The 26,056-nt window shown below is 42.6% G+C and overlaps 1 protein-coding gene across 1 annotated transcript; it reads right to left on the reverse strand.

Moving 5' to 3' along the window:
* Positions 1–25,692, reverse strand: LOC106585108 (phosphatidate cytidylyltransferase 2). Its single transcript, XM_045706707.1, has 13 exons — positions 25,427–25,692; positions 22,332–22,474; positions 21,756–21,852; positions 21,016–21,113; positions 20,339–20,478; positions 19,088–19,146; positions 10,189–10,271; positions 8,041–8,128; positions 7,799–7,867; positions 7,558–7,710; positions 6,786–6,905; positions 6,422–6,525; positions 1–4,152 (listed from the first exon to the last, which is right to left on the reverse strand). The coding sequence occupies exons 1-13, from the start codon at positions 25,490–25,492 to the stop codon at positions 4,029–4,031; spliced, it is 1,344 nt and encodes a 447-aa protein (XP_045562663.1). The 5' UTR covers positions 25,493–25,692; the 3' UTR covers positions 1–4,028.
* Between the last annotated feature and the right edge of the window lie 364 nt (positions 25,693–26,056).

Here is a 26,056-nt window from a genome sequence, read left to right on the forward strand (position 1 = left end):
TAGAAAAACCAAGGTAAGTTTAATACCAGTACACTACAGTATACAATTCACAGAATAACAATAACAGGCAAGGTAGAGAAGACTGACATAACATCAAATAATTATCACAAAAATGTATAGGAACAAAAATCATAACATGTGGGTACTGTGTGTTTAAAGTAGGCATTTCAAGGAGTAGAGGTGCGTGGTTTTTGGAGTGTATAGAGGTCTCCCTCTGTCGAGGGGCCTTCCATATCAGTGGAGACAGATGGGATGGAAGGTGAGGATGTGAAGCACAGAGACATAATGGCAGTGGACGTGTAGAGTAGTGCAGATGATTGCCCAATCTGAAACATACCTCTATGGCTTTTTAGTCACCGGATTCCCAATTATGCCTCCTTCCTGTAAGTATAGGATCCTACACGGACATTTCACAGCCTACATTTATACTTGATATTGCTTTGTTTCTTTTCCTGTTACATTCACGGAATAAAATGTGCTACTTACGATACTCAACCCTACATAAAACATTTTACTGACAGAAACAGAGGTACCTTTTCAATATCTTTGTAGCTAGTGATTGCTCAAGTTCAAGATGCATGAGGCTTGGCTTGATAAAATTAGACCAAGGCTACTCCAAAAATAATGTATCAGTCTACAACATGGGCCCAATCCCGAGTTACTGTACACATATGGCATCAATGGATGGATGATCGACCGATTATACAGTAAGTCAGCATTGGGCCCTATGTGATCAGTCAGAGTGAAAGATAATCTGTATGTGGGTCAGTCACAGCCTGCAACACACCCATCTATTTAATTAAACACATCAACCCCTAATATTCATAGATAGATGAGCCTTGGGCCGTATTCCTAAAGCATCTCAGAGTCGGAGTGCTGATCTAGGATCTTGTCCTCGCTGTTCATATAATGTTATCCACTATGATCTTAAAGGCTTATCTGATCCTAGACCAGACAGCATTACTACTCTGAGACACATAAAGATGCAGAAATCACTTCACCATTTCCTGGTTGCTAAAATTCTTATAGTTCGCCTAATTTCAGTTTATGTTGCAAAACAAGCAAGTGTAGTGTAGTAAAGAATCATTGTACCATCTAAACCGCTGTGAAATATATTTTCCATAAACAAAAATATTGTATTTTCAGTTGTTTGAAGCTGGTGTACAAAACTTAAAGTAAAAGACCCAAAAACAAAACTTAAGAACGCCGAAGCATAGAAATAGCTTAAATAGAACATATCTACCGCTTCTTAGACTTACTTTCAATGAGAATTACAGACCTTTAACTCACATTTCGATGTGAATATGGTTGGGTCGCCCAAAAAGCTACATTTTGTAGCTTTAAAGAATACAGGCCCTGGTTTCCCCACTAACACCATTAATGTCATATCACACTCAGATTGGTCTATAGACTGGTCCTTGTAAATGAACACTTGACACTGGGTACAACCAAGGAGAAGAGTTTAACCATTTATGTTGATGTGACCACACAAGTCCCTTGGTGGTGATCTCACAATGGCAACAAGGAGGAAATACATCAACAGCATCTGTAGCTTTACAAAATCTATTCTTAGTTCACCTAGTGAGATTGATTATGAAATAAGTGTTACTACTGTTCTCGACCCACAGGAGGGGTGTGTAACCATGAGCACCATCTGTGAGCCTGTGGATGCACCCCAAATGGCACCCTATTCCCTTTATAGTGCACTACTTTTGACTAGGGCCCATAGTGCTCTGGTCAAAAGCAGTACAGTATATAGGGAATAGGCTGCCATTTGGGACACACTGCCAGTGTTTGTACTATCAGGCTGTGGTAGTGTGGTCTGAGAGGGAGCAGACTTGGCAGTGCAGAAATCGTTAGCATGAAATGCTAGCAGAGTGATAACTCCATTACTGTCCCATAGCTTTGGAAACTGTACACAGCATGATCCATTCACTCCACCATCCTGGCACTTCCTATACAACACTCTATAACAGCTGAAAACAATTGTCTGTCTGCCTCTTAGAAGATAATTATTTATTTTTTTAAGTATGGTGGTCATTTGTAACTATTCTTCAATTACAAAAGCTGATGTAAACATGGATGGTGTCCCATCTCACTCATTCCTATGAGAACCTCAACAGGGGCCATCAGAGCCAGAAATACATGGCGCATATATACACTGAACAAAAACATAAACGCAACATGTAAAGTGTTGGTCCCATTTTTCATGAGCTGAAATAAAAGATCTCATAAATGTTCCATACGCACAAAAAGCTTATTTCTCTCAAACTTTGTGCACCAATGTGTTTACATCGCTATTAGTGATCATTTATCCACCTGACAGGTGTGGCATATCAAGAAGCTGATTAAACAGCATGATCATTACACAGGTGCACCTTGTACTGGGACAATAAAAGGCCGCTAAAATGTGCAGTTTTGTCAAACAACACAATGCCACAGATGTCTCAAGTTTTGAAGGAGTGTGCAATTGGCATGCTGACTGCAGGAATGTCCAACAGAGCAGTTGGCAGAGAATTGAAGGTTCATTTCTGTACCATAAGCCACCTCCAACATCGTTTTAGATCATTTAGCAGTACGTCCAACCAGCCTCACAACCGCAGACCACGTGTAACCACACCAGCCCAGGACCTCCACCTGTGGGATCGTCTTTGTGGGGGAAAACACATTCTGATTGGCTGGGCCTGGCTCCCCAGTGGGTGGGTCCTACAGTATGCCCTCCCATGGCTGCAACCCTGCCCAGTCATGCGAAATCCATAGACTATGGCCTAATGAATTTATTTAAATTTACTGATTTCCTTCTATGAACTGTAACTCAGTAAAATCTTTGAAATGGTTGCATTTATATTTTTGTTCAAAACACCTCTGGTGGCTGTTATCCACCATGAACTGATCTCGAATAACGGAACTTGATTGGCAAATAAATAACCACCGCTAAAACCCTAACATATCAGTCCCGCACCAAAAGGAGAATCGCTTAACATAAAACTTCTTACATTAAGGCAGACAACTGTAGTAAACTATCAGAAATACCGACTAGTGTTCCTATACTATTCCTTTGTCATTTTACAACGTGTATTCCATCCATTGCTGTGCAGGAAACAGTTTGACTCTTGACCTCCATTCTGTAACACTAATGACATACTCAATAATCCGGTCAAATCCCTAGTGGTGTTTTGTTCCTAATTTAGACAGTCCACTTCCTCTAATGGTTCTACCCCCACATGACATCACATACACCATTTGGCTGGGTGTGAACGAAGCTGCAGGTGAAGCATGAGTGGCTACAATGACACCCTTTATAGTGCACTACTTTTGACCAGGGGGCCAATAGGGCTCTGATCAAAAGTAGTGTAGTGTATAGGAAATAGAGTGCCATTTGGGAACCAGAGAGAAACACACATACGCAGCATGACATGTGCCAATAGCAGAGTGAATCTCTGCAGGTAAAATGCACAGACAAAGCACAGATTTAATGGAAGATGCCAATGTAAAAACCCAACCAATATTATAAATACAAACAATTATTACAATGAAGTAAATAAAACAGGCAGGGTGACAGGATGAGGACAATACAGTGTGAGTATGTTGAGCAGTGCATTAAAACACAAATAAAAAATATATGTATCATGAAATATTCACACACACTAAAGGTATAGAATATCCTGTATACATGTGGAAATGTACATCTGACCTCATTGTGGTACACATAAAGTGGCATCACTTGTAGATAATATGGCTGACATGACTAAATAAACAGGTACAGTAACTCACAGACAACCTGAAACACTGAAGGAAAACAGTTTAGGACACACTGTCATAATGTACACACACACACACACACAACTCACACACACACCGTCACACACACACCGTCACACACACAAAACGGAATGACCAAAAGGCTGGAGTTATTTTCTCACACAAGCGCTACACTTCTCCCCACACCTCCAGGGCTTTCTGGTGCCAGGGGGCTGCCCTCCTGGCCCCAGTAGGGTGACCCGGCACTGGGCATGCCTGTGGGGGCCCTAGGCTTCCTCCTCCAGCAGACCCCTCTCTGTCAGGTGGGTCTTAAGGGAGTTGAAGATGTGGAGCTGCTGGTCCAGGCGCAGGGCTAGGAGTTGCTGGACCACCTTGGCAGGGTTAGGGCCCCTGGAGACAGAAGATTACACAACGGATCACATGCAGGGCGATATTTTGACAGCACAAAGATGTCTCCAAGAAAGGCCTGGTTATTCAAACTGGTTGAGGCTGCAGCTCATGTCTCTATACAATAGAGCGGATCCACTGGGAGAGAAATACAAATTACAAACTGGGTGGCTGGAGCCCTGAATGCTGATTGGCTTACAGCTGTGGTATATCAGACCATATACCACAGGTATGACAACTTTTATTTTTACTGTTGCATTTGTATTTATTAAGGCAGCAGCTACTCTTTCTGGGGTCCAACAAAATTAAGGCAGCTTATACAATTTTAAAAACATTACAATACATTCACAGACTGTGCCATCAGGCCCCTACTCCACCACTACCACATATATACAGTACAAAATCCATGTGTGTATAGTGCGTATGCATGTGTCTGTGCCTATGTTTGTGTTTCTTCACAGTCCCCGCTGTTCCAGAATAATTTTTTTATATATTTTTTTTAATCTAATTTTACTGCTTGCATGAGTTACTTGATGTGGAATAGAGTTCCATGTAGTCATGGCTCTATGTAGTACTGTGCGCCTTCCATAGTCTGTTTTGGACTTGGGAACTGTGAAGAGACCTCGTGGCATGTCTTGTTGGGTATGCATGGGTGTCCGAGCTGTTGGCCAGTAGTTCATACGTTGGTAACCAGTTAATAATAGCAATAAGGCACCTCGGGGGGTTTGATAAACAGTGCATTTTCCCCACATTTTGTTACATTAAAGCCTAATTCAAAAATAAAACAATTCTAACCCCATAATGACAAAGCAATAACAGGTTATACATTTTTGCCAATGTATTAAACATGTAAATGTGATATTTCAGTTTTTTATAAGTATTCAGACCCTATACTCAGTACTTTGTTGAAGCACCTTTGGCAGAGACTATAGCCTTGAGTCTTCTTGGGTATGACGCTACAAGCTTGGCAGACCTGTATTTGGGGAGTTTCTCCCATTCTTCTCTGCAGATCCTCTCAAGCTGTGTCAGGTTGGATGGGGAGTGTCACTGCACAGATTTTTTCAGGTCTCTCCAGAGATGTTCGATTGAGTTTAATTCCGGGCTCTGACTGGGCCTCTCAAGGACATTCAGAGACTTGTCCCAAAGCCACACCTGCACTGTCTTGGCTGTGTGCTTAGAGTCGTTGTCCTGTTGGAAGGTGAACCTTCCAGTCTCAGGTCCTGAGCAGGTTCTCATCAAAGACCTCTCTGTACTTTGCTCTGTTCATCTTTCCCTCGATCCTGACTAGTCTCCTAGTTCCTGCCGCTGAAAAACATCCCCACAGCATAATGCTGCCACCACCATGCTTCATCGTAAGGATGGTGTCAGGTTTCCTCCAGAAGTGATGCTTGGCATTCAGGTCAAAGAGTTCGATCTTGGTTCAACAGACCAGAGAATCTTGTTTCTCATGGTCTGAGAGCCCTTTAGGTGCATTTTGACAAACTCAAAACGGGCTGTCATGTGTCTTATACTAAGGAGTGGCTTCCATCTTGCCACAACCATAAAGTCCTGATTGGTGGAGTGCAGCAGAGATGGTTGTCCTTCTGGAAGGTTCTCCCATCTCCAAAGAGGAACTCTGGAGCTCTGTCAGAGCGACCATCTGGTTCTTGGTCACCTCCCTGACCAAGGCCCTTCTCCCTCGATTGCTCAGTTTGGCCGGGCGGCCAGCTCTAGGAGGAGTCTTGGTGGTTCCAAACTTCTTCCCTTTAAGAATGGAGGCCATTGTGTTCTTGGGGAGCTTCAATGCTGCAGAATTCTTTTTTGGTACCCTTCCCCAGATCTGTGGCTCGACACAATCCTGTCTCTGAGCATTACGGACAATTCCTTTGACCTCATGGCTTGGTTTGTGGTCTGACATGCACTGTTAACCTTATATAGACAGGTGTGTGCCTTTCCAAATCATATCCAATCAATTGAATTTACCACAGGTGGACTCCTATCAAGTTGTAGAAACATCAAGGATGATCAATTGAAACAGGATGCACCTAAGCTCAATTTTGAGTTTCATAGCAAAGGGTCTGAACACTTATGTAAATAAGGTATCCGTTTATTTTTGATAAATTCTGTGTTGCTTTGTGCCTACGAACAGCCCTTAGCCGTGGTATACTGGCCATATACCACACCCCCTCACGCCGTATTAATTAAATATATATATTTGTTTTTATTCACTTGTTAACACATCAGCATTGTCAGCCAAAGCAGTTAATAAGCCTGTGGTGTTCTAGCTAGTTACCTGATGAAGCTGGCGATGTAGACGTTGACGAAAGTAGCCATGAGGTACTGGCAGTCGAAGCGGTCCATGATGCCACCGTGACCGGGAATTGTGTTGGCAAAGTCCTGGAATAACAACAACAACAGGCCGGACGGACATGGTGACATCAGAGCAGAGGACAACATAACACAGAGCTGGTGCACTGCTGAGACCCTTTGCTCAAGCAAAGTCAAAAGTAAGTCAAACTGCAGTGTATCACAAACTACGGTGAAACAACCAAGTGGTTCCGGAAGCATAGATCATGAGCACGGCCAACTAAGGCTACTCAATACTAGTGAGTCCACCTGGCCCAGTGATAACAGTGGTGAGGTGTTCTGACAGTCACCTTGATCTTGAAGGCCCTCTTAAAGCCGCTGGCAAAGAAGCCTCCGAAAGGTCCCATGAGGGAGGCAAAGGCAGACAGTGAGATGCTGTGAATCTGGAATGGGTAGAGGCGCAGTGTGGGCTGGAGAGAGAGAGAGAGAAGCAAGATGTTAAACTGGTCTCACATATGGTCAAACAGTTTCTACAAAAATAGGAGAAATAAGGGGACATGATTTAGGACAGGGGAGGGAAACTGTTTTGAAGGCCCTCGGATCAATGTATTTTTATTTTTTTGTAACACAGTCTGGGTCAAAACTTACTGTTGGGAGTTAGAATAGTAGAATGCATAAGGTGCAATTTCAAAATGTGGTTGTGTATCAACAGTTTCTCTCCTGTTATGTCGGTCACTGATAGTCACTCAGCCCATGTGGGCTAACATTCTTTCAGATTGGTAATTTAGTCTAGCGGCCAGCTATCTAAACTCGTAGTAATCAAGGTCAAATTAAAGCCCGTGGGGCCACCATTGATTTTGTTAGTCAGTCTCACTCAGATATCATATTAAAAACTGCAAATCTTCTCTCCGCCCAATAGCAAAATGTGTATAATTGGAGAAAACTAGCTTTAAAAAAAGCAATATTTTCTCTACACCCCATGGCAAAAATGTATAGAATTGCACAAAATGAACTCTACATTTAAAAAAAAAAAAATTCTCTCTGGGGCAACTTAGACCAGACAGAGATCATAAGCAGAAACCAGCCAACCAGACAGAGAGAGAGAGGACAGATCAGGCTCACCCATCCAGTGAGGGACTCGAGGGCGGCAGGCAGGGCATAGTCCTGCAGCTGGAACAGGTCAGAGGGTTCACAGTCCACCTCAAAACTGTTATGGTCGCTGTTAAACTCCACCGGACACACAAAGAAGCTGTAGCCCGCCATCACATAGGACAACTGGATAGAGGAGGAGAAAGGGAGTAAGATAAGACTAATAGAGAAAATTAAATACAAACTTTTGCACTTTGTTGTGGCAATTTCTTACCAGGATCCCAAACACAACAGTCGAAAAGAATCCACCAATGAAGCCCTCCCAGGTTTTCTTAGGAGACAGCTGCATGGAACACAGTCACGTTAACATATTAAAGAGTGTTCCAATGGTATCCCTTTTGCAAAATGCCACAAGCCTTGGAAGATGCAACATACCCATTACATATTCATAGGATCGCTATGTTGCCTGTTGATGTTGACCATAGCTGTGTGACTGACAGTGCCAGTCTTGCTAACCTTAATAAGTGGAGTACGTCCAAAGAAGAAGCCAAACATGTAGGCCATGATGTCATTGCAGATCACACAGGAGATGGGCACGATGAACCTAGACAGAGAAGGAGAGAGGAACTGGTATCAACAACTGGGGCATATTCAATGGAGTGTCGTACATAGATACGTTGTGCATAGAGCAGACAAGTATTTACAAGAGACAGAGCAAGTCTCTTCTACACAGTTAATTTCCCTGAATGTTCTGTAACAAGCCCCTGCCGTGGACCAACCTAACTCCCTAATGCACTTATTTCCATCACATGGTTGTAGCGCCAACCACAATTACATCAGCTAATAGTATTTTTCACTCTGCAGTCGGTTCTCCCACTAGAGGTCTTCACGGATCCACCTGTACCCGAATAACCGAGAACTGACGTGGGACCCGAGCGGGTCCGGATCCAGAATTCTAAATAAATGTCATGGATCTGGATCAGATTGTCACTGGTCTCGGGTATGTGTAAATTGGACTGACCGTATGACCGTACAGATCTGAACACGACTGCTGCAGTAGAGAAATGTTATAATTTATGCTGCTGCTATTGCTTTTCACGAGAGTGGAGCATGGCGCGTGTTGCCGTCCAATCACAAAGCGGTTAAATTCTTATGGATAGGCGTTCAGTCAACGGGACAGTTGTAAATCATGCAGCGCTGTGTGTCATGATCGCACATTTTAGAGAAACAACAGATGTCGGTACATATAAGTGTCTTATATCGGCTGAAAGCTTAAATTCTTGTTAATATAACTGCACTGTCCAATTTACAGTAGCTATTACTGTGAAAAAATGCCATGCTATTGTTTGAGGAGAGCTCCTAACAACAAAACACTTTTCACCACGATAGGTTTGATAAATTCACCTCTGAAGGTGAAATGTGTACTTACATTCTGAAATCTTGCTCTGATTTATCATCCCAAGGGTCCCAGAGATAACATGAAGTGTCATTTTGTTAGATAAAATCCTTTTCCATATCCTAAAAAAGGTCCATATAGCATGCACGATCGATTTTGTATTTCCACTCATTCAATTTGCAAAGAAAGGAATCTGTGAAAATCTAACCCTAAATGTTGTTTCAACCAGTCATTTTACATTTGTATTTATTCCTCAGAGATCCTAGAACGTAACCAGACTTCCCTATATCATTAGGAGTGTAGTATATCCTATAGGACACCAAATTTGGTCAGAGAGCAACGCCTTCATGGCACGCCGATGACGCGGACGGTCTTCACTTGATTGACTGTAACTTTGTCAAATAAGCACCAATCGGGGTCAAACAAAGCTAGCTAGATAGCCAATGAGCTGGGCTTTACAGGAGTATGCGACAGAAAGCCTTTTCCTTTTGGAAAAATGTACCTGGGTGACTTCACACTAAATGTCATGTAGCTTGCTCATACTTCAAGTTATCAGTCTGAAACTTGGCACATACACTGATGCCCTCTTGTGGACACCATCAGAATTACAACCAGAATGATGGCTAGATTTGGGACCTTTCTGTTGCATTTCAAAGATGGTAGTAGAAAAAAGGTTGTTTTCTTTGTATTTTCTTCTACCAGATCTATTGTGTTATATTCTCCTACATTCAATTCACATTTCCACAAACTTCAATGCGTTTCCTTTCAAATGGTTCAAAGAATATGCATATTCTTGCTTCAGGGCCTGAGCTACAGGCAGTTAGATTTGGGCATGTCATTTTAGGCGAATTTGTTTTGTTTTTTTATATTAAAAAAAAAAAAAGGGGGGGGCGACTATCCCTATAAAATAGCTTAAAATGTTTATTTTCTGCTGTTCCATCACTCAGATCTGATTGGACCGGGTCTGGCTCCGACCAGGTCGGGAACGGGTCCGTGAAGACCTCTACCTCCCACTGTACAGAACGGAAAGAGTGGGCTGAATGAAGACACTCCCATGTATGTCCCAAATGGTTATGTCCCAAATGACACCCTAGTCTCTATATAGCCAATTTAGGACGCAACCACTGACTAAATTTGCCCTCCCATACAGTGGAAACCAACTAGCGGTCAGAGATCTGATTAGCATTGCTGTTTACAATAGTCATGTGCCATGTGTTGTGGGCTGTGTGTGCGCGCATGTGAGAGAGAGAGAGAGAGACATTCCTTACCAGATCATTCCCTCAAACAGGTTGTGGATGATGAGGTGGGACTGGGTCACAACGATCAGCAGAGTTACGTGTGTCCAGCCAAACTGGCAGGGAGAAAAACAGAATTACATACATATATATTGTCTTAAAATCGTGTAGTATAGGATCGCTATAGAAAAGTGATATCAAGGAACCCAATAGTTGGAAGAAAATTATTCAATTACTGTGGTATTTACACAAACAGATATGTGGCCAAAGTGTTAATGAGGTGAATGGCATTTGGCAGAGCAATCCTTACTGATAGGCGTGTCATCATTGCTCTGTGGTCTTTGCAACAACACAAACATATCCTAGAACCCCTCACATTCAAATCTGGACCTCGAAGCCAGTTCCACTGCTTAAACCTCCCCCCCCCCCTGCCCCCACCCGCTAATGAGGGTCTGATTTAGACTGGGACACCAGGTGGGTGCAATTCATTATTAGGTAGAATAAAAACCAGCAGTACGCCGGACCTCATCTGACCCTGCTGGTCATCTATGAATGTTTGAACATCTTGGCCATGTTCTGTTATAATCTCCACCCGGCACAGCCAGAAGAGGACTGGCCACCCCTCAGAGCCTGGTTCCTTTCTAGGTTTCGGCCTTTCTAGGGAGTTTCTTAGCCACCGTGCTTCTACATCTGCATTGCTTGCTGTTTGGGGTTTTAGGCTGGGTTTCTGTACAGCACTTTGTGACATTGGCTGATGTAAAAAGGGCTTTATAAATACATTTGATTAAATGGGTCAAATTTAAACACCGCCGTAGACGAAATCCTCAGGCCAGTCAGCGTGTGGCAGTTTAGCTTTAATGCAGTGTTTAGAGCTCACTCACTGATTGATGTGTTACTGCAGAGTCAAGTGCATTCGGAAAGTATTCAGACTCTTTAACCTTTTCCACATTTTGTTACGTTACAGCCTTATTCTAAAATTGATTAAATAAATTGTTTTACTCATCAATCTACAAATGAGGACAAAGTTAAAACAGGTTTAGAAGTGTTTGCTCATTAAAATGCAAATCAATTTATAACATTTGACATGCGTTTTTCTGGATATTTTTGTTGTTATTCTGTCTCTCACTGTTCAAATAAACCTACCATTAAAATTAGAGACTGATCGTTTCTTTGTCAGTGGGCAAACGTACAAAATCAGCAGGGGATCAAACACTTCCCCCCCACCCACTGTAGGTATTCAGACCGTTTGCTATGAAACTCATATTTGAGCTCTACAACTTGGAGTCCACCTGTGGTAAATTCAATTGATTGGACATGAATTGGAAAGGCACACACACACACACACACACACACACACACACAGGTCTATAGAAGGTCCCACAGTTGACAGTACACGTCAGACCAAAAACCAAGCCATCAGATCGAAGGAATTGTCTGTAGAGCTCAGAGACAGGATTGTGTCGAGGCACAAACTTGGGGAAGGGTAGAAAACAAATCTGCAGTATTGAAGGTCCCCAAGAACACGGTGTTCTCCATCAATCTTAAATGGAAGAAGTTTGGAACCACCAAGACTCCTCCTAGAGCTGGCCGCCCGGCGAAACTGAGCAATCGAGGGAGAAGGGCCTTGGTCAGGGAGGTGACAAAGAACCCAATGGTCACTGACAGAGCTCTAGAGTTTCTCTGTGGAGATGGGAAAACCTTCCAGAAGGACAACAATCTCAGCAGCACTCCACCAAATCAGGCCTTTATGGTAAAGTGGCCAGACGGAAGCCACTCCAAAAAGGCACCTAAAGGACTGACCATGAGAAACAAGATTCTCTGGTTTGATGAAACCAAGATTGAACGCTTTGTCCTAAATGCTAAAGGTCACACCTGGAGGAAAACTGGCACCATCCCTACGGTGAAGCATGGTGGTGGCAACATGATGTTGGGATGTTTTTCAGTGGCAGGGCCTGGGAAAATAGTAAGGATCAAGGGAAAGATGAACGGAGCAAAGTATAGAGAGATCCTTGATGAAAACCTGCTCCAGAGCACTCAGGACCTCAGATTTGGGAAAAGGTTTACCTTCCAACAGGACAACGACACTAGGCACACAGCCAAGACAACACAGTAGTGGCTTCGGGACAAGTCTCCGAATGACCTGAAAATAGCTATGCAGCGATGCTCCCCAGTCAACATTTGTATTTATTATGGATCCCCATTACTCTTTCTGGGGTCCAGCAAAATTTAGGCAGTTTATAAAATTTTAAAAGCATTACAATACATTCACAGATTTCCCAACACACCATGTCCCCTCAGGCACCTAGTCCACCACTAATCTACAGTACAAAATCCATGTGTACGTGTGTGTATAGCGTATATGTTATCGTGTGAGTGTATGCATGTGTCTGTTCCTATGTTTGTGTGGAATCACAGTCCCCGCTGTTCCATAAGGTGTATTTTTAGCTTTCATCATTTTTTAAAATCTAAATTTTGCTGCTTGCATCAGTTACTTGAAGAGACCTTGTGGCATATCTTGTGGGGTATGTATGGGTAGCTGAGCTGAGTGCCAGTAGTTCAGACAGACAGCTCGGTGCACTCAATATGTCAATACCGCTCAAATACAAGTAGTGATGAAGTCAAGCTCTCCACTTTGAGCCAGGAGAGATTGACATGCATATTATTAGATCTCTGTGTACGTCCAAGGGCCAGCCGTGCTGCCTTGTTCTGAGCTAATTGCAATTTTCCTAAGTCCCTTTTTGTGGAACCTGACCACACAACTGAACAGTTGTTAAGGTGCGACAAAACTAGGCCTGTAGGACCTGCCTTGTTGATAGTGCTGTTAAGAAGATAGAGCAGCGCTTTATTACGGACTGTTGTATCAATATGTTTTGACCATGACAGTTCCCAATCCAGGGTTACTCTAAGCAGTTTAGTCACCTCAACTTGCTTAATTTCCACATTATTTCTTATACGATTTAGTTGAGGTTTAGGGTTTAGTGAATGATTTGTCCCAAATTGTATTTATTATTTACAATGCTTTTAGTTTTAGAAATAAATTAAATTACTTTTGCTTCCCTCCAAGTCTGGGGGCACACACTTTCTAGTAAGTAGGCTTAAATTGAAAAGATGGCAAATAGGAGTTGCAATATCGTCCGCTATTATCCTCAGTAATTTTCCATCCAAGTTGTCAGACCCCGGTGGCTTGTCATTGTTGATAGACAATGACTTTACGGAATTCAAAATCACAATGCTTGCCTTTCATAATTTGTTCAGATATACTTGGATGTGTAGTGTCAGTTGCTGGCATGTCATCCCTAAGTTTGCTCATCTTGCCTATGGAAAAAAATCATTGAAGTAGTTGGCAATATCAGTTGGTTTTGTGATGAATGAGCCATCTGAGTCAATGAATGATAGAGCTGAGTTTGCCTTTTTTCTCCAAAAAGTAATTTAAGGTGCTCCAAAGCTTTTTACTATCATTCTTTGTTATTTATCTTTGTTTCATAGTGTAGTTTCTTCTTTTTATTTAGTTTACGCACATGATTTCGCAATTTGCTTGCCATTTTGTGCAGCCAAACTTATTTGCCATTCCTTTTGCCTATTCCCTCTCAACCATACAAATGTTCAATACTTCATCAATCCAAGGGGATTTAACAGTTTTCAGTCATTTTCTTAATGGGTGCATGCTTATTAGTTAGTGGAATAAACAATTTCATAAACGTGTCAAGTGCAGCGTCTGTTTGCTCATACACACCACGGACCAACAAATATTTACATCAACATAGGAGTCACTATAAAACTTATTGTATGACATCTTATACACTATATTAGGCCCAGCCTTATAAAACTTTGGTTTTCCTAGATATTGCTACTATATTATGATCACTACAGCCAATGGATCTGGATACTGCTTTCAAGAACATTTCTGATTCATAGGCACATGATTACAGTATACAATAGCTGTAGGATCAGCGGAGACATTCAGGGCAGTTAGAGGGACATAAATTAGGTTACTTACATTGTATCTACCAACGCCCCTGGTGTAATGTACATTTGCTGAAGCATTATGGCAATTCTGCATCACAAATGGTACGGATTAGCTGAGCTGGGCTTGGGTCATAGATAAGTCATTGTCTCAATGCAACCTTATAATGCGGTGAAAGGATTAAGGAATCTAAAGGATTTGTGTGGATCCCATCCTCCTTATAAAAACGTGTTTTGTTTCCAAAAGGTATCGAAATTGTCAGAAGTTACACCCACTGAGCTGCAATAATCACGTAGCCAGTTGTGAGGAGAAAGAATCCTGCTAAAGCATTCAATGCCATGATTCAGAGAGGGCACAGGGCCAGATATGATGGGTCTTTTGTTAGTGTCTAGCAGAGTCAATCAGCTCTTTAAAATCCAGTTTCAACTCTTCAGAGCTGCCATTCATAATGTCATTAAAACCCACATGGACTACTATGGAAATCGATTCTATGTCCTGAAGTAGTACATTCGGGAGCAGCTTAGTAATGTAATTTACTCGAGCTCCGGGATAGGACATTGTTTTTGCACCAGGAGCACATTTCACATTTCTTACCATGGAGCTGCCCAAAAATCACGGCTGGCGAGAAGGACGAGGAAATCTGCCCACTCCCACGCTTCACTGGATTCGGAGAACCCTTTATGGACGGGCGAGAGGCAGGATAACTTGAGCCCATTGCAGGCGTCTGACAGATGGAGAAGCCCCGCTCGATCTAGAGCTGGGCTGAAGGTTGCCGACGTCGACATCGTAGTAGTAGGCACTGCGGCCACAGACACAGGCAACCGAAGCGACGAAAGTGCAGGAAGCTCAGGCTCCAGAACGGCGGAACTATTCCTTGTTTGAATCCACTCTGGGCCTCTCGTTGGGAGTTTAGACTGCTTTGCGGGAGGCCGCTGTCTTCGACTTCCACGGCTTGTGACATGTGACCATCGTTGATTGCCTTGCTCCTCTTGTTGTGCTCCTTCAACTGAATGGGGAGCTCCGGGCAACACCGGCAAGTCGGATAACGACAAACAAGGCATCCAACAAGCGTGAACGCCATCCAGCCACCGGCTTAGAAAATGTACACATTCCACTCTGCGGTTTTTCCAGTTTCTTACGAAGGCTGGCGACCTGCATGATCAAGGAAGCCACCTCAAGCCTATAACCCTCAGTAAGGAAACAATTGCTGCATTGGAACTATGAGTGATCCGGATTGTCCCGAAACAAAGCGTAGTAGATACAGCTCTAAAAAACTGTAATTATTTCTCCAGACAAAAAGGGCTCCACTGAAAAACTAATTTGGTACCAACTTCGTTAGCTTGATGACTAGCAGCTTAGCATCTCTGTAAAGCAGGCTTCAACCTTCATTAAGCGGAATTCTGGGACAAGAAATAGCGGTCCTAGCTGTTAAAAGCTAAACGAGTCTCGGAATACACGCAGAACTTGAGAGGATTTGAAGAGAAGAATGTGAGAAACTCTCCAAATACAGGTGTGCCAAGCTTGTAGCGTCATACCCAAGAAGACTCGAGGCTGTAATCGCTGCCAAAAGGTGCTTCAACAAAGTACTGAGTAAAGGGTCTGAATACTTGTGTAAATGTGATATTTAATATACATTTGCAAACATTTCTAAAAAATAACTGGTTTTGCTTTGTCATTTTAGGGTAGTGTGTGTAGATTGATGAGGGAAAAAAACTTTCATCCATTTAGAATAAGGCTGTAACGTAACAAAATGTGGAAAAAGTCAAGGGGTCTGAATACTTTCTGAATGCACGGTGTTTCCTTGCAGCGCTCAGCTCTGTCACTGCCTTACATGGTCAAGCCTGAGCCCAGAACACAAAGCCTCTAGCTATGTGTGTGTGAGACAAAGGCAGCAGATAAAGTGCCTTCAGAAAGTATTCACACCTTTTTTCCCTCATTTTGTTGTGTTACGAAGTGGGATTCAAATTGATTTAAATGGTCATTCTTTGTCAACGATCTACACAAAAAAACAAATGTCTAAGTGGAAGAAAAATACTAACATTGAAAAATAAAACACTAATATAATCTTGACTAGATAAGTATTCAACCCCCCCCCCGAGTCAATACGTTATAATCACTTTTGGCAGAAATTACAGCTGAGAGTTTTTCTGGGTAAGTCTACAAGATTTCCACACCTGGATTGTGAAACATTTGCTGATCAAAATTCTTCAAGCTCTGTCAAATTGGTTGTTGATCATTGCTAGACAACCATTTTTCAGGTCTTGCCATAGTTTTGACTTAACTCTGCTTGAAAATCTAACCCGGTCTGTGATTAGCACCATTCAGTTTCCCATTTCCCAGTCCTTAATGATTACAAGCATACCCTTAACATGATGCAGCCACCACAATGCTTGAAAATATGAAGAGTGGTACTCAGTAATGTGTTGTATTGGATTTGCACCAAACATAACACTTTGTATTCAGGACAAAAAGTGAATTGCTTTGCCACATTTTCTGCAGTATTACTTTAGTGCCTTGTTGCAAACAGTAACTATGTTTTGGAATATTTGTATTCCGTACAGGTTTCCTTCTTTTCACTCTGTCAATTAGGTTAGTATTGTGGCGTAACTACAATGTTGTTGATCCATCCTCAGTTCTCCTATCACAGCCATTTAACTTTAACTGTTTAGAGTCCCCATTTGCCGCCTCCCGAGTGGCGCAGCAGTCTAAGGCACCGGGGTTCAATCCCATGCTGTGTCACAGCCAGCCGTGACCGGGAGACCCATGAGGCGGTGCACAATTGGCCCAGCGACGTCTGGGTTAGGGGAGGATTTGGCCGGCCAGGATTTCCTTGTCCTATCGCGCTCTAGCAACTCGTGGCGGGCCAGGCGCATGCAAGCTGACTTTGGTCGCCAGCTGGATGGTATTTCCTCTGACACGTTGGTGTGGCTGGCTTCTGGGTTAAGCGAACAGTGTCAAGCAGTGCAGCTTGGCAGGGTCGTGTTTCGGAGGACGCATGGCTCTCTACCGAGTACGTAGTGGAGTTGCAGCAAAGGGACAAGACTAACTACAAATTGGATATCACGAAATTGGGGCGAAAAAGGGCTAAAAGTACAAATACATTTTGGTTTTAAACAAAATGTTTTTTTTTTTTATTTTATTTATTTATTTTTTTAAATAGTCACCATTGGCCTCATGGTGAAATTCATGAATGGCTTCCTTCCTCTCCGGCAACTGAGTTAGGAAGTATGCCGGTATGTTTGCAGTAACTGGGTGTATTGATACCCTATCCAAAGTATAATGAATAGCTTTACCATGCTCAAAGGGATATTCAATGTCTGTTTCCACCCTTTCTGCATATATCATCAGAGTGCCATCAGAGTCCATGCAACTTATGTGACTTGTTTTATTCTACCTTTATTTAACCAGGAAGGGCACATTGAGTGTCTTGGCCAAGATAGGCAGCACCAAGTCATTGCACAAGTCATTGCACAATTAGACAGACATGAAAAACTACATGCAATCTAGCAAAAACCATAGAAATCAATTAAAAACATTGACAGGTCAAGGAACCAGCCTCAAAAACCTTCATCTGTCACGACCGTCGTATGAATAATTGGACTAAGGCGCAGCGTGAGTAGAGTTCCACATTTTAATGATAGTGAAACTTCCAAAACAACAAAGATATAACGATCGTGAAATACGTAGCGCACATAGGCACTCATACAAAACAATATCCCACATAGCAGGTGGGAAAAAGGACACGTAAGTATGATCCCCAATTAGAGGTAACAATATTCAGCTGCCTCTAATTGGGAACCACACACACAAACATAGAAATGTAATACCTAGAAAACCCCCTAGTCACACCCTGACCTAAAACACCATAGAGAACCCCGAGGGCTCTCTATGGTCAGGGCGTGACATCATCCACTATTTAAAAACACCAATCAGGACAAGTTCTTCCAGTTTAAAAGTATTTTGTAAGGTGCTCCAAACCGATGGCGCTGAGTACATAAAAGCCCTTTTACCAAATTCAGTTCGGACATTTGGAACAGTTAGCATGATAAAGTCCTGAGAACGAAGAGTGTACCACCACATTTCTGGAGAATAAAAACGCCCAAATAAAATGGTAGTAAACCCAAAATGGCTTTGTAAATAAAAGTATACCATTGACTGAGCCTACGAGTGACTAGAGAAGGCCAGCCAACCCTGGTATATAAAGTGCAGTGGTGCGTAATGGTTTTACAGTTTAAAATAAATCTCAAATGCTCCATGGTAAAGGGTGCCAATTGATCTCAAACACTGAGCAGAAGCAATTATATATAAAATATCACCATAGTCTAGTATAAAAATAAATGTAGCTGATACTAGCCTCCTTCTGGCTTCCAATGAAAAACAGGCCTCATCCTAAAATAAATTGGTAAGAATATTTTTTGTCCTGAACTTATTTAGGCCTGACATAACAAAGGGGTTGAACACTTATTAACTCAGGACATTTCAGATTTCTATTTTAAATTTGTCAATTTCAAAAAACATAATTCCACTTTGACATTATAGGTTAATGTGTGTAAGCCAGTGAAATAATAATAATACATTGAATCCATTTTAATTTCAGGTTGTAACAACAAAATGTGGAGAAAGTCAAGGTGTATGAATACTTTCTGAAGTTACAGTAGATCTGGGGTTCCCAAACTTTTTCCCTCAGGCCCCCATTACAGCATTGGGGAACCTTGTGCATTCTGCTATTACAACTTTCAAGAGTAAGTTGAAAGCAGGAATGTGGTGGAGAGAAGAACCACTGCTGTGGATGATGCCCCGGTCTTATGTCCTGGAACGGACCCAGAACGATGTTGGAAGGCTTACACGTTTTTAGGCCGGGACACATCGATAACGTAATAGTAGCCAAGAGGAAGAAGGCTCATATAATACAGAACCCACAAACACTATGCCCAATACACTACGCAACACATGCACACAAACACTCACCATGTAGAACTGCAGGCGATAGTGTTTCTTCACCAGGCTCAGCACAAACATGCAGAAACCTGCAACAAAAAAAAACAAAGAGAGGACACAAGTCAACAAAGCATTTTGGGGTCAGCCTGTTTTTAGTAGTTATTGTCATTCTTTGCTTTCAAACTGAGGACCGGTAACTGCATCCTTGTAAATCATCCTAGCCATGTTCAATCACAAAATCAATCTTCAGTGACGCATAAATGCCAATTTGGTTCTGGGTTCCCGAGGTTAAAAGCCTGCCAAAGTCAGTAACAGATAAAAAGACAATCACGTGAATGTGCAGCATCGAACTCTTCATTTCTTACAGTTCCAAGAATTGTATTCTTCCCCAAAGCAGAGTAAGAAGATACCCTTCTGAGTAAGAGGCTTTTAACTGAATCAAACAAATTAGATCAAACCAATGTGACCATAATCCAGTTAGGACAACTTGGACATTGAATATTTCTACATCCACCCAATTCACATTATTTTGTTAGATGGGCTTCAGAGAAGAACAAAGCTAGCCTGGTCCCAGATCCGTTTGTGCCGTCTTGCCAACTTCTATGGTCATTGTGGCGGCCACGTCACAAACAGATCTGGGACCAGGCTAGAACAAAGCACACAGTATTCTGCGAGTTTGTCTTTATAGAACTAGTTGACCCCGTGAGCTCATTCTATATTATCTGGCACTAGGGAGATGGCCCGATTACCTTAAAAGCCTTTTCCTGCCAGCATTTCCACAGTAAACGACCTGGCCTGGTTTTTAAATGTACCCAAAGGGAGGAGTGAACGAAGGAGGGGTGGGTATTTACTTTCCTCTCCTTTCACCTTGAGGCACGGAGTCGAGGTGTGATCATGCAGTCACAAACAGCTGTTTGCGAGTCAAGTGCTGCCTGCCTTTACCACATCCTGCTGCCATTAACTGCCATACTGCTGCACCAACTGACTGAAAGCGGGAGGAGCAAGTGAAGCACAGTGGATCTTCCGTCTGAAACTAACCATTTTTAAAACTTGTACCAAACCCTTAGTCAGGTAAAAACTGATAGAAATTGCAGAAGCTCCAACAATGACTATAGCAACACTAAAAGTTGAAGAGGACTGCCCTTCTCCCTCCCTCCCCTCTCACTCAATACTCCCTGAAAGCACTAGATCGATTTCCATATATCCTGCCTGACCAGATCAGTGATCAGGAAGGAAAACACAAGGAATGGAAGCTAATTAGAACTTGAGCCACAGCCTCACCAGTGAGGTACATGGCAAAGGAGATGAGGCGGTGGTATTTGCTGAGGATGCGCAACGGCTCCTCCCTCTGCACCAGATTAGAGAAGTAGTCCGTTACCGTCTCTCCGTAGAAGAAATAGTTCACACACAGTAGGAAGTACCTGAGGGCGAGGATGAGGAGGGGAAGGAGGAAGGCGAGGTCAGAACTGTTGCAACACAGAACACAGATCAACTGCACTATGCACTCCAGTCTAGAAAAGTCTGGTGTAATGGTGAACTTTGGGGTTTGCATGTATCTGAAGCCATTAAGGGACATTGTAGGTTCAATATTTACATCAATAATGTTAAGAGCTTTTCACCAGGTTTTTCCAACATAGTGCAATGTGAATGGCAGGAAACCACTGAGCGATCATACTACAAATACCATCACCACTACTCTGGTTAAAAAAACTACACCTCTACATACTCAATTTGATCAGCTAACTAACATGATATAGTCTATCTGCTGATTGGTTTAATAAGCTAGATTAACACTGTAAAGTGGGTAAACATTACCAAGACCAAAAAAATCTCAGGAAGTCTGCAATGAAATAAAACATGCAATTCATTATTTTGGGTGGCCAAATGGTTAGTTGCAGTGTAACCTTAAACACAGACATAGAACTGTGTGTGTGTGTGTGTGTGTGTGTGTGTCTCACCAGCTCAACGTTCTGAACCAGGGCAGGTGGTAGGAGTGGTACACACTGTAACCAATGTGGATGATTTCTTGGAAGCATTTGATCTGCACACACAGCACCTGGGCAGAGACAGATAATCCAATATTACCGCAAATATACAACAGGTCTATAATAAATTACTGAGGTGTGCCGATGACTGAGTGTTGGTATCATCCCTTTGGTATCAACTACATGGAATTCCCCTACCACACATTTGATATCGCTCTGACAACAGCATCTGGTCTGTGTATGATTCGTCATTGCGCAAAACCATGTCATTTAATCATACACATTTGGACGTGTCTTGTGCTATGACCATTTAGAGAGTTTTTGTGTTCTCGATTTAGTTCCTGCAGTGTCTGGATGTGGCAGCATGCTTTCTCCCTCCCAGCAAGTCCAACAGAGCATTAAAGCAGAGCAAAGAAAAGCATGTTATTTCCACTGACCTACACTCTGAACCTGAAACAATTAAGGACAGACAGAAACAGACAGACCCAATTAAATCCCTTACCCTCTCCTAACGCGATCTGTTTCTGCAGATCTGTAAGGTGCGTTAGCAACATGGTAGAAGCGCCAACGATGCACTGCTTTTACCTATCCTGAACCTACGGATCTGGAAATGGCGAGGGGTTAGGGCCAAGGGAGCGGGGTAGGGAGCGATTTGGGATGGGCTAACAAACTGGACTGACAGGAGGCTTAGGGGAGGGAGGAGGAGCACTCACAATCAGCATGAGCACCATGGGGCCCAGGTAGATGATGAAGAAGAAGAAGGAGATCATGGCCAGAGTCAGGATCCCTCGCACCCACCAGTTCTTCCATCTGAGAACACACACAGTTAATACCCACATGCGGTGTTTAATAGATTGTGAAATGAACACAGTGAAATGAAGAGGGGAACAATAAGCATCCATATCAGTTGCACAAAACATTTGCTGGCCAACACACTCATAAAGAATGTCAATATAGGCTTACACAGATCAACAGGAGTTATATTGAGTATATCAGGTGCTGTTTCATAAGCATTCAATTATCCATGACTGAACAGCAGGATGTTAGGAAGGAGGAGCAAACAGAAAACAGTACAACAACAAAAATGCAATGCAATAGGTTTGTTGTGTCCCAAATGGCACCCTATTCCCTATATAGTGGCACTACTTTTAACCCGAACCCTGTGGGACGCAGACATCGTGTGTTGTGAAACTATGATCTTTCCCTTGTTCTAAACAATTCCCAAACTGGATGTTGGGATTACCATGAGAAGATAGTAAATAGAAATCTGTTATTTTGGTAGTGTTTACCGTGAGGACAGTCCAGACAGGGCTTTGTTGAGGACCTCGGGGGTATCATCAGCAGGGACAGGCACCCCCGGGGTCCCTGCATCAGGCTTGCTCTCACCGTCAGACGCCCCATCCTTCTCTGCTTTCCCCTCATTCTCAGATCCCTAGAGAGACAGAGACAGACAGAGAGATGGGGAGAGAGTGAGTCAGACAATGTAAATAAACACCGCTAGCTACCTACGAGGAATGCTCTCCCATTTCCTTTTAAGGTCTATTTTTTTGGTCAGTGAATAAAACATTGCAAGCTTGTAGAGCTTTCCTGATTTGGTGTTAGGATATTCTGCGTGATAAATGTAGGTCTGATAGCGACAGAGTAATCAATATATTTCACAGTGTCTGTCTGCCCCTTGATACTCAGAGCTTTTGTTGTGAAACTGCATTAATCCGGATGACCCTCTACTTTTCCATGGCAACAGCCACCAAATGTGTTATCAGGAGACAGCAGACTGCTGTAAAGTCCTCGTTGTCGCTCTCCTCTGCGCCCCCCCCGGGCGCTACCAAAGTTACACTGTTGTCTAACCTCTTAATAACATAACAGATGGCTATTAGCCTACACATTTTCTATCTTGGTTGCAAACACACACACACAGCAGAAGCCATCAAGTTGATGGATCCTCTAGGCTCACTGGTTTCCATGGTGACCATATCACGTCAGTCAGGATGCCTTGGTTAAAAATAGCCCCTCCTTTCACATAAACAACACTCCTGCTACTGAAGAGACCATTTTCATGTTTCCTGTGTAGGAAAGAGTCCCACTACACTCTTTGCCGTTTCACATCAGAAGCAAAAGATTTATTCATCCATGTTAAGTAATGTAGGCCTATGCTATTTCTACCTTGTCTTTTGACTCCTGCCAATCAGGCATGCCTAGACCTACTCTTCTAAATTTGGCTCACCATGGCTCATACGGTTTCAACAACAAAAAAATTGAGGGTGCAGATGACAGACAACTTGTTTTCCATGGAAAGTTGCATCTGCAGTCAGGGAACTCCTACAGTGACATATGACTCTAAACCAAACCATAGACAGCACAGCACCACAGCTCTATACCACAACACAGCTGCATGAGGCCTGCCTGACAGTTGTTAACACTATCCTTCTCTTCAGCAGTCAAACCTAGATTGGGGTTAATGTCAATTACTGATCAAAAACTACAATGCAAGGCCCTATGCCTAGCCACCCAGGACTACATTCTACTAAAGCAGGAATGCAAGGCAAAGTGGAGGGATACTGAAAATCTAATAAAGTCCCACAGTAGAACTGTGTCAAATTTGAGAACAGGCAATACACACCAAAGCAGCTGGACACTGTCTATTTTTATTAGAACTTATGAACACCCTTGACCTCAACATATAACTATGTTTCTTCTTCAAAAGAGCCCGCAACTGGCATCAAATCAGATTTTATTTGTCACGTGCGTGGAATACAACAGGTAGACCTTACAGTGAAATGCTTACTTAGAATCCCTTAACCAACATTGCAGTTAAGAAAAAATATATATTAAAAAATGAAACAAATCATTAAAGTGCAGCAGTAAAATAACAATGAAGAGGCTATATACAGAGTCAATGTGTGGGGGCACCGGTTAGTCGAGGTAATATATACACATATGGGTAGAGTTATTAAAGTGACTTATGCATAGATAATAACAGAGAGTAGCAGCAGCGTAAAAGAGGGGGGGGGGGGGCGCAATGCAAATAGTCTGGGTAGCCATTTGATTAGATGTTCAGGAGTCTTATGACTTTGGGGTAGAAGCGGTTTAGAAGCCTCTTGGACCTAGACTTGGCGCTCCGGTACCGCTTGCAGAGAGAACAGTCTATGACTAGGATGGCTGGAGTCTGACAATTTTTAGGGCCTTCCTCTGACACCGCCTGGTATAGAGGTCCTGGATGGCAGGAAGCTTGGCCCCAGTGATGTACTGGGCCGTAAGCACTACCCTCTGTAGTGCCTTGCGGTCGGAGGCCAAGCAGTTTTCCATACCAGGTAGTGATGCAACCAGTCAGGATGCTCTCGATGGTGCAGCTGTAGAACCTTTTGAAGATCTGAGGACCCACGGCAAATCTTTTCAGTCTCCTGGGGGCGAATAGGTTTTGTCGTGCCCTCTTCATGACTGTCTTGGTGTGCTTGGACCATATTAGTTTGTTGGTGCACACTAGCTAAGTTGAGGCAGTCGTGGAAGTCTATTTGTATGTGGCTACAAATGTGTATGTGGGTTGTCCTTCCTGCAGAGTTGATTGGCCTTTTAATTTCAGCCTAGCTACCTTAGGAGTTGAAATCCAACCCATACATTGGAAAAACCAGGCAGAGTTTATGACTAAATTGAAGGTCGTTCCACCTCAAAAAGCACAAGAAAGAGGCTTGACACCCACCATCTCAGATTGTTCCGAAATCGTTTCTGTTGATATAAACAGATAAGATTATCATTCCTGCAACATTATTTTGTTGAAATATAATTTGATCAAGTGCATTGTTCTCTCAGAGATCAAATTATATTTAAACAAAATAATCTTGCGTGAATACTAATCGTGCCTGTTTCTAACTACAGAAACGATTTCAGAACAATCTGAGATGGTGGGTGTTATGGCCTGCTGAAATGACATGGAACGTTCCTCGATTTAATCAATTGAATACATAGCTAGCTACCTAATTTTAGCTGCCCTCTTTGACCTGGCAACACAGGCAAACGTTAACGTTAGATAAGATAGCTAAACAGCTAACCACTGAAGTAAACGAGTGCCTTTCATGCCAGAACTAATGTTAGCAGCAAATCAGCATCCATATCATGTTGTTAGCTACCTAGTTAGCATTCTATCTATGTTTTGATAGTAAGCTCGCGCAAATGTTTATTAATTGCAGGCGTGGCTGGTCAACTAACTAACTTGGCTTTTACACTAGATATAGTTAACTAACTAAAACATTTACTATAATTACTTATAGCCTCTATCATAATGTGTGGAAAGGTCTCCCTGCATCATGTGCATGTAGCGGATGTTTCTCTTCCCTTGGCTAGCTAGCTAGCAGGTCTGTCCAAACGGTAGTCCATAAACACTCCGTACCTTGTCTTCGGATTGTTGATGTTGTAGGTCGTTTTCCGTCGTTCCGCGGTGCCGTAGCTCTGTCATTTGTGCAACTCTTGTCCAAGCTACTACAGAGGAGTGTATGTTACAGCTTGCTAGCTATTTTACAACCTTTGCTAGTTTGCTAAATAACAAATATGACCGTTTGGTTCGACAGAAATGATCCTTTGCCCCAGATGATGCACGTTCCTATTACTGCGTTGCCCCTCCCACAAAGTGGTTTCCCGAAGTTGCTAAATGGTCTGAGTTGCATTCTGTATCGCGACGTTTTATAACGTTGCTTTGCAATTGGTGCGAAACACTCTTTATAAAATCCACTTTCTCTTGTCTGGTCTAGACTTGAATGAATTCCAGAGTTGGTCTGCTGGTTGTGGTTTTTGGGTTGTGGATTTCATATACATTAATGTATATATCACGCTGCTGGTAGTGGGTTACAATTAATTTATATATAATCTATCTCGGCTGACCTTGGAGGCATTTTGAAAATGACATATTTTTGTTTTGCAATTTGAATTTTTCACGCTATGTGGCAGCAAAGGCCCACAAATGTATTGAATGAGAACTGTGTGGGTGTGTGTGTGCACGCATGCTTGTGCGTGCATGTGTGCC

The sequence above is a fragment of the Salmo salar genome, chromosome ssa24, assembly GCF_905237065.1.
Source record: "Salmo salar chromosome ssa24, Ssal_v3.1, whole genome shotgun sequence".
NCBI lineage: Eukaryota > Metazoa > Chordata > Actinopteri > Salmoniformes > Salmonidae > Salmo > Salmo salar.

What these genes read in the sequence shown, in the direction of transcription:
- LOC106585108 (XM_045706707.1), bottom strand. Translation starts at nt 25,492, where the DNA reads ATGACAGAGCTACGGCACCGCGGAACGACGGAAAACGACCTACAACAT. An exon ending in ATCAACAATCCGAAGACAAG is followed by an intron (nt 22,475 to 25,426) that starts GTACGGAGTGTT and finishes CTGTCTCTCTAG; the next exon opens with GGATCTGAGAATGAGGGGAA. An exon ending in CTGTCTGGACTGTCCTCACG is followed by an intron (nt 21,853 to 22,331) that starts GTAAACACTACC and finishes GTGTGTTCTCAG; the next exon opens with ATGGAAGAACTGGTGGGTGC.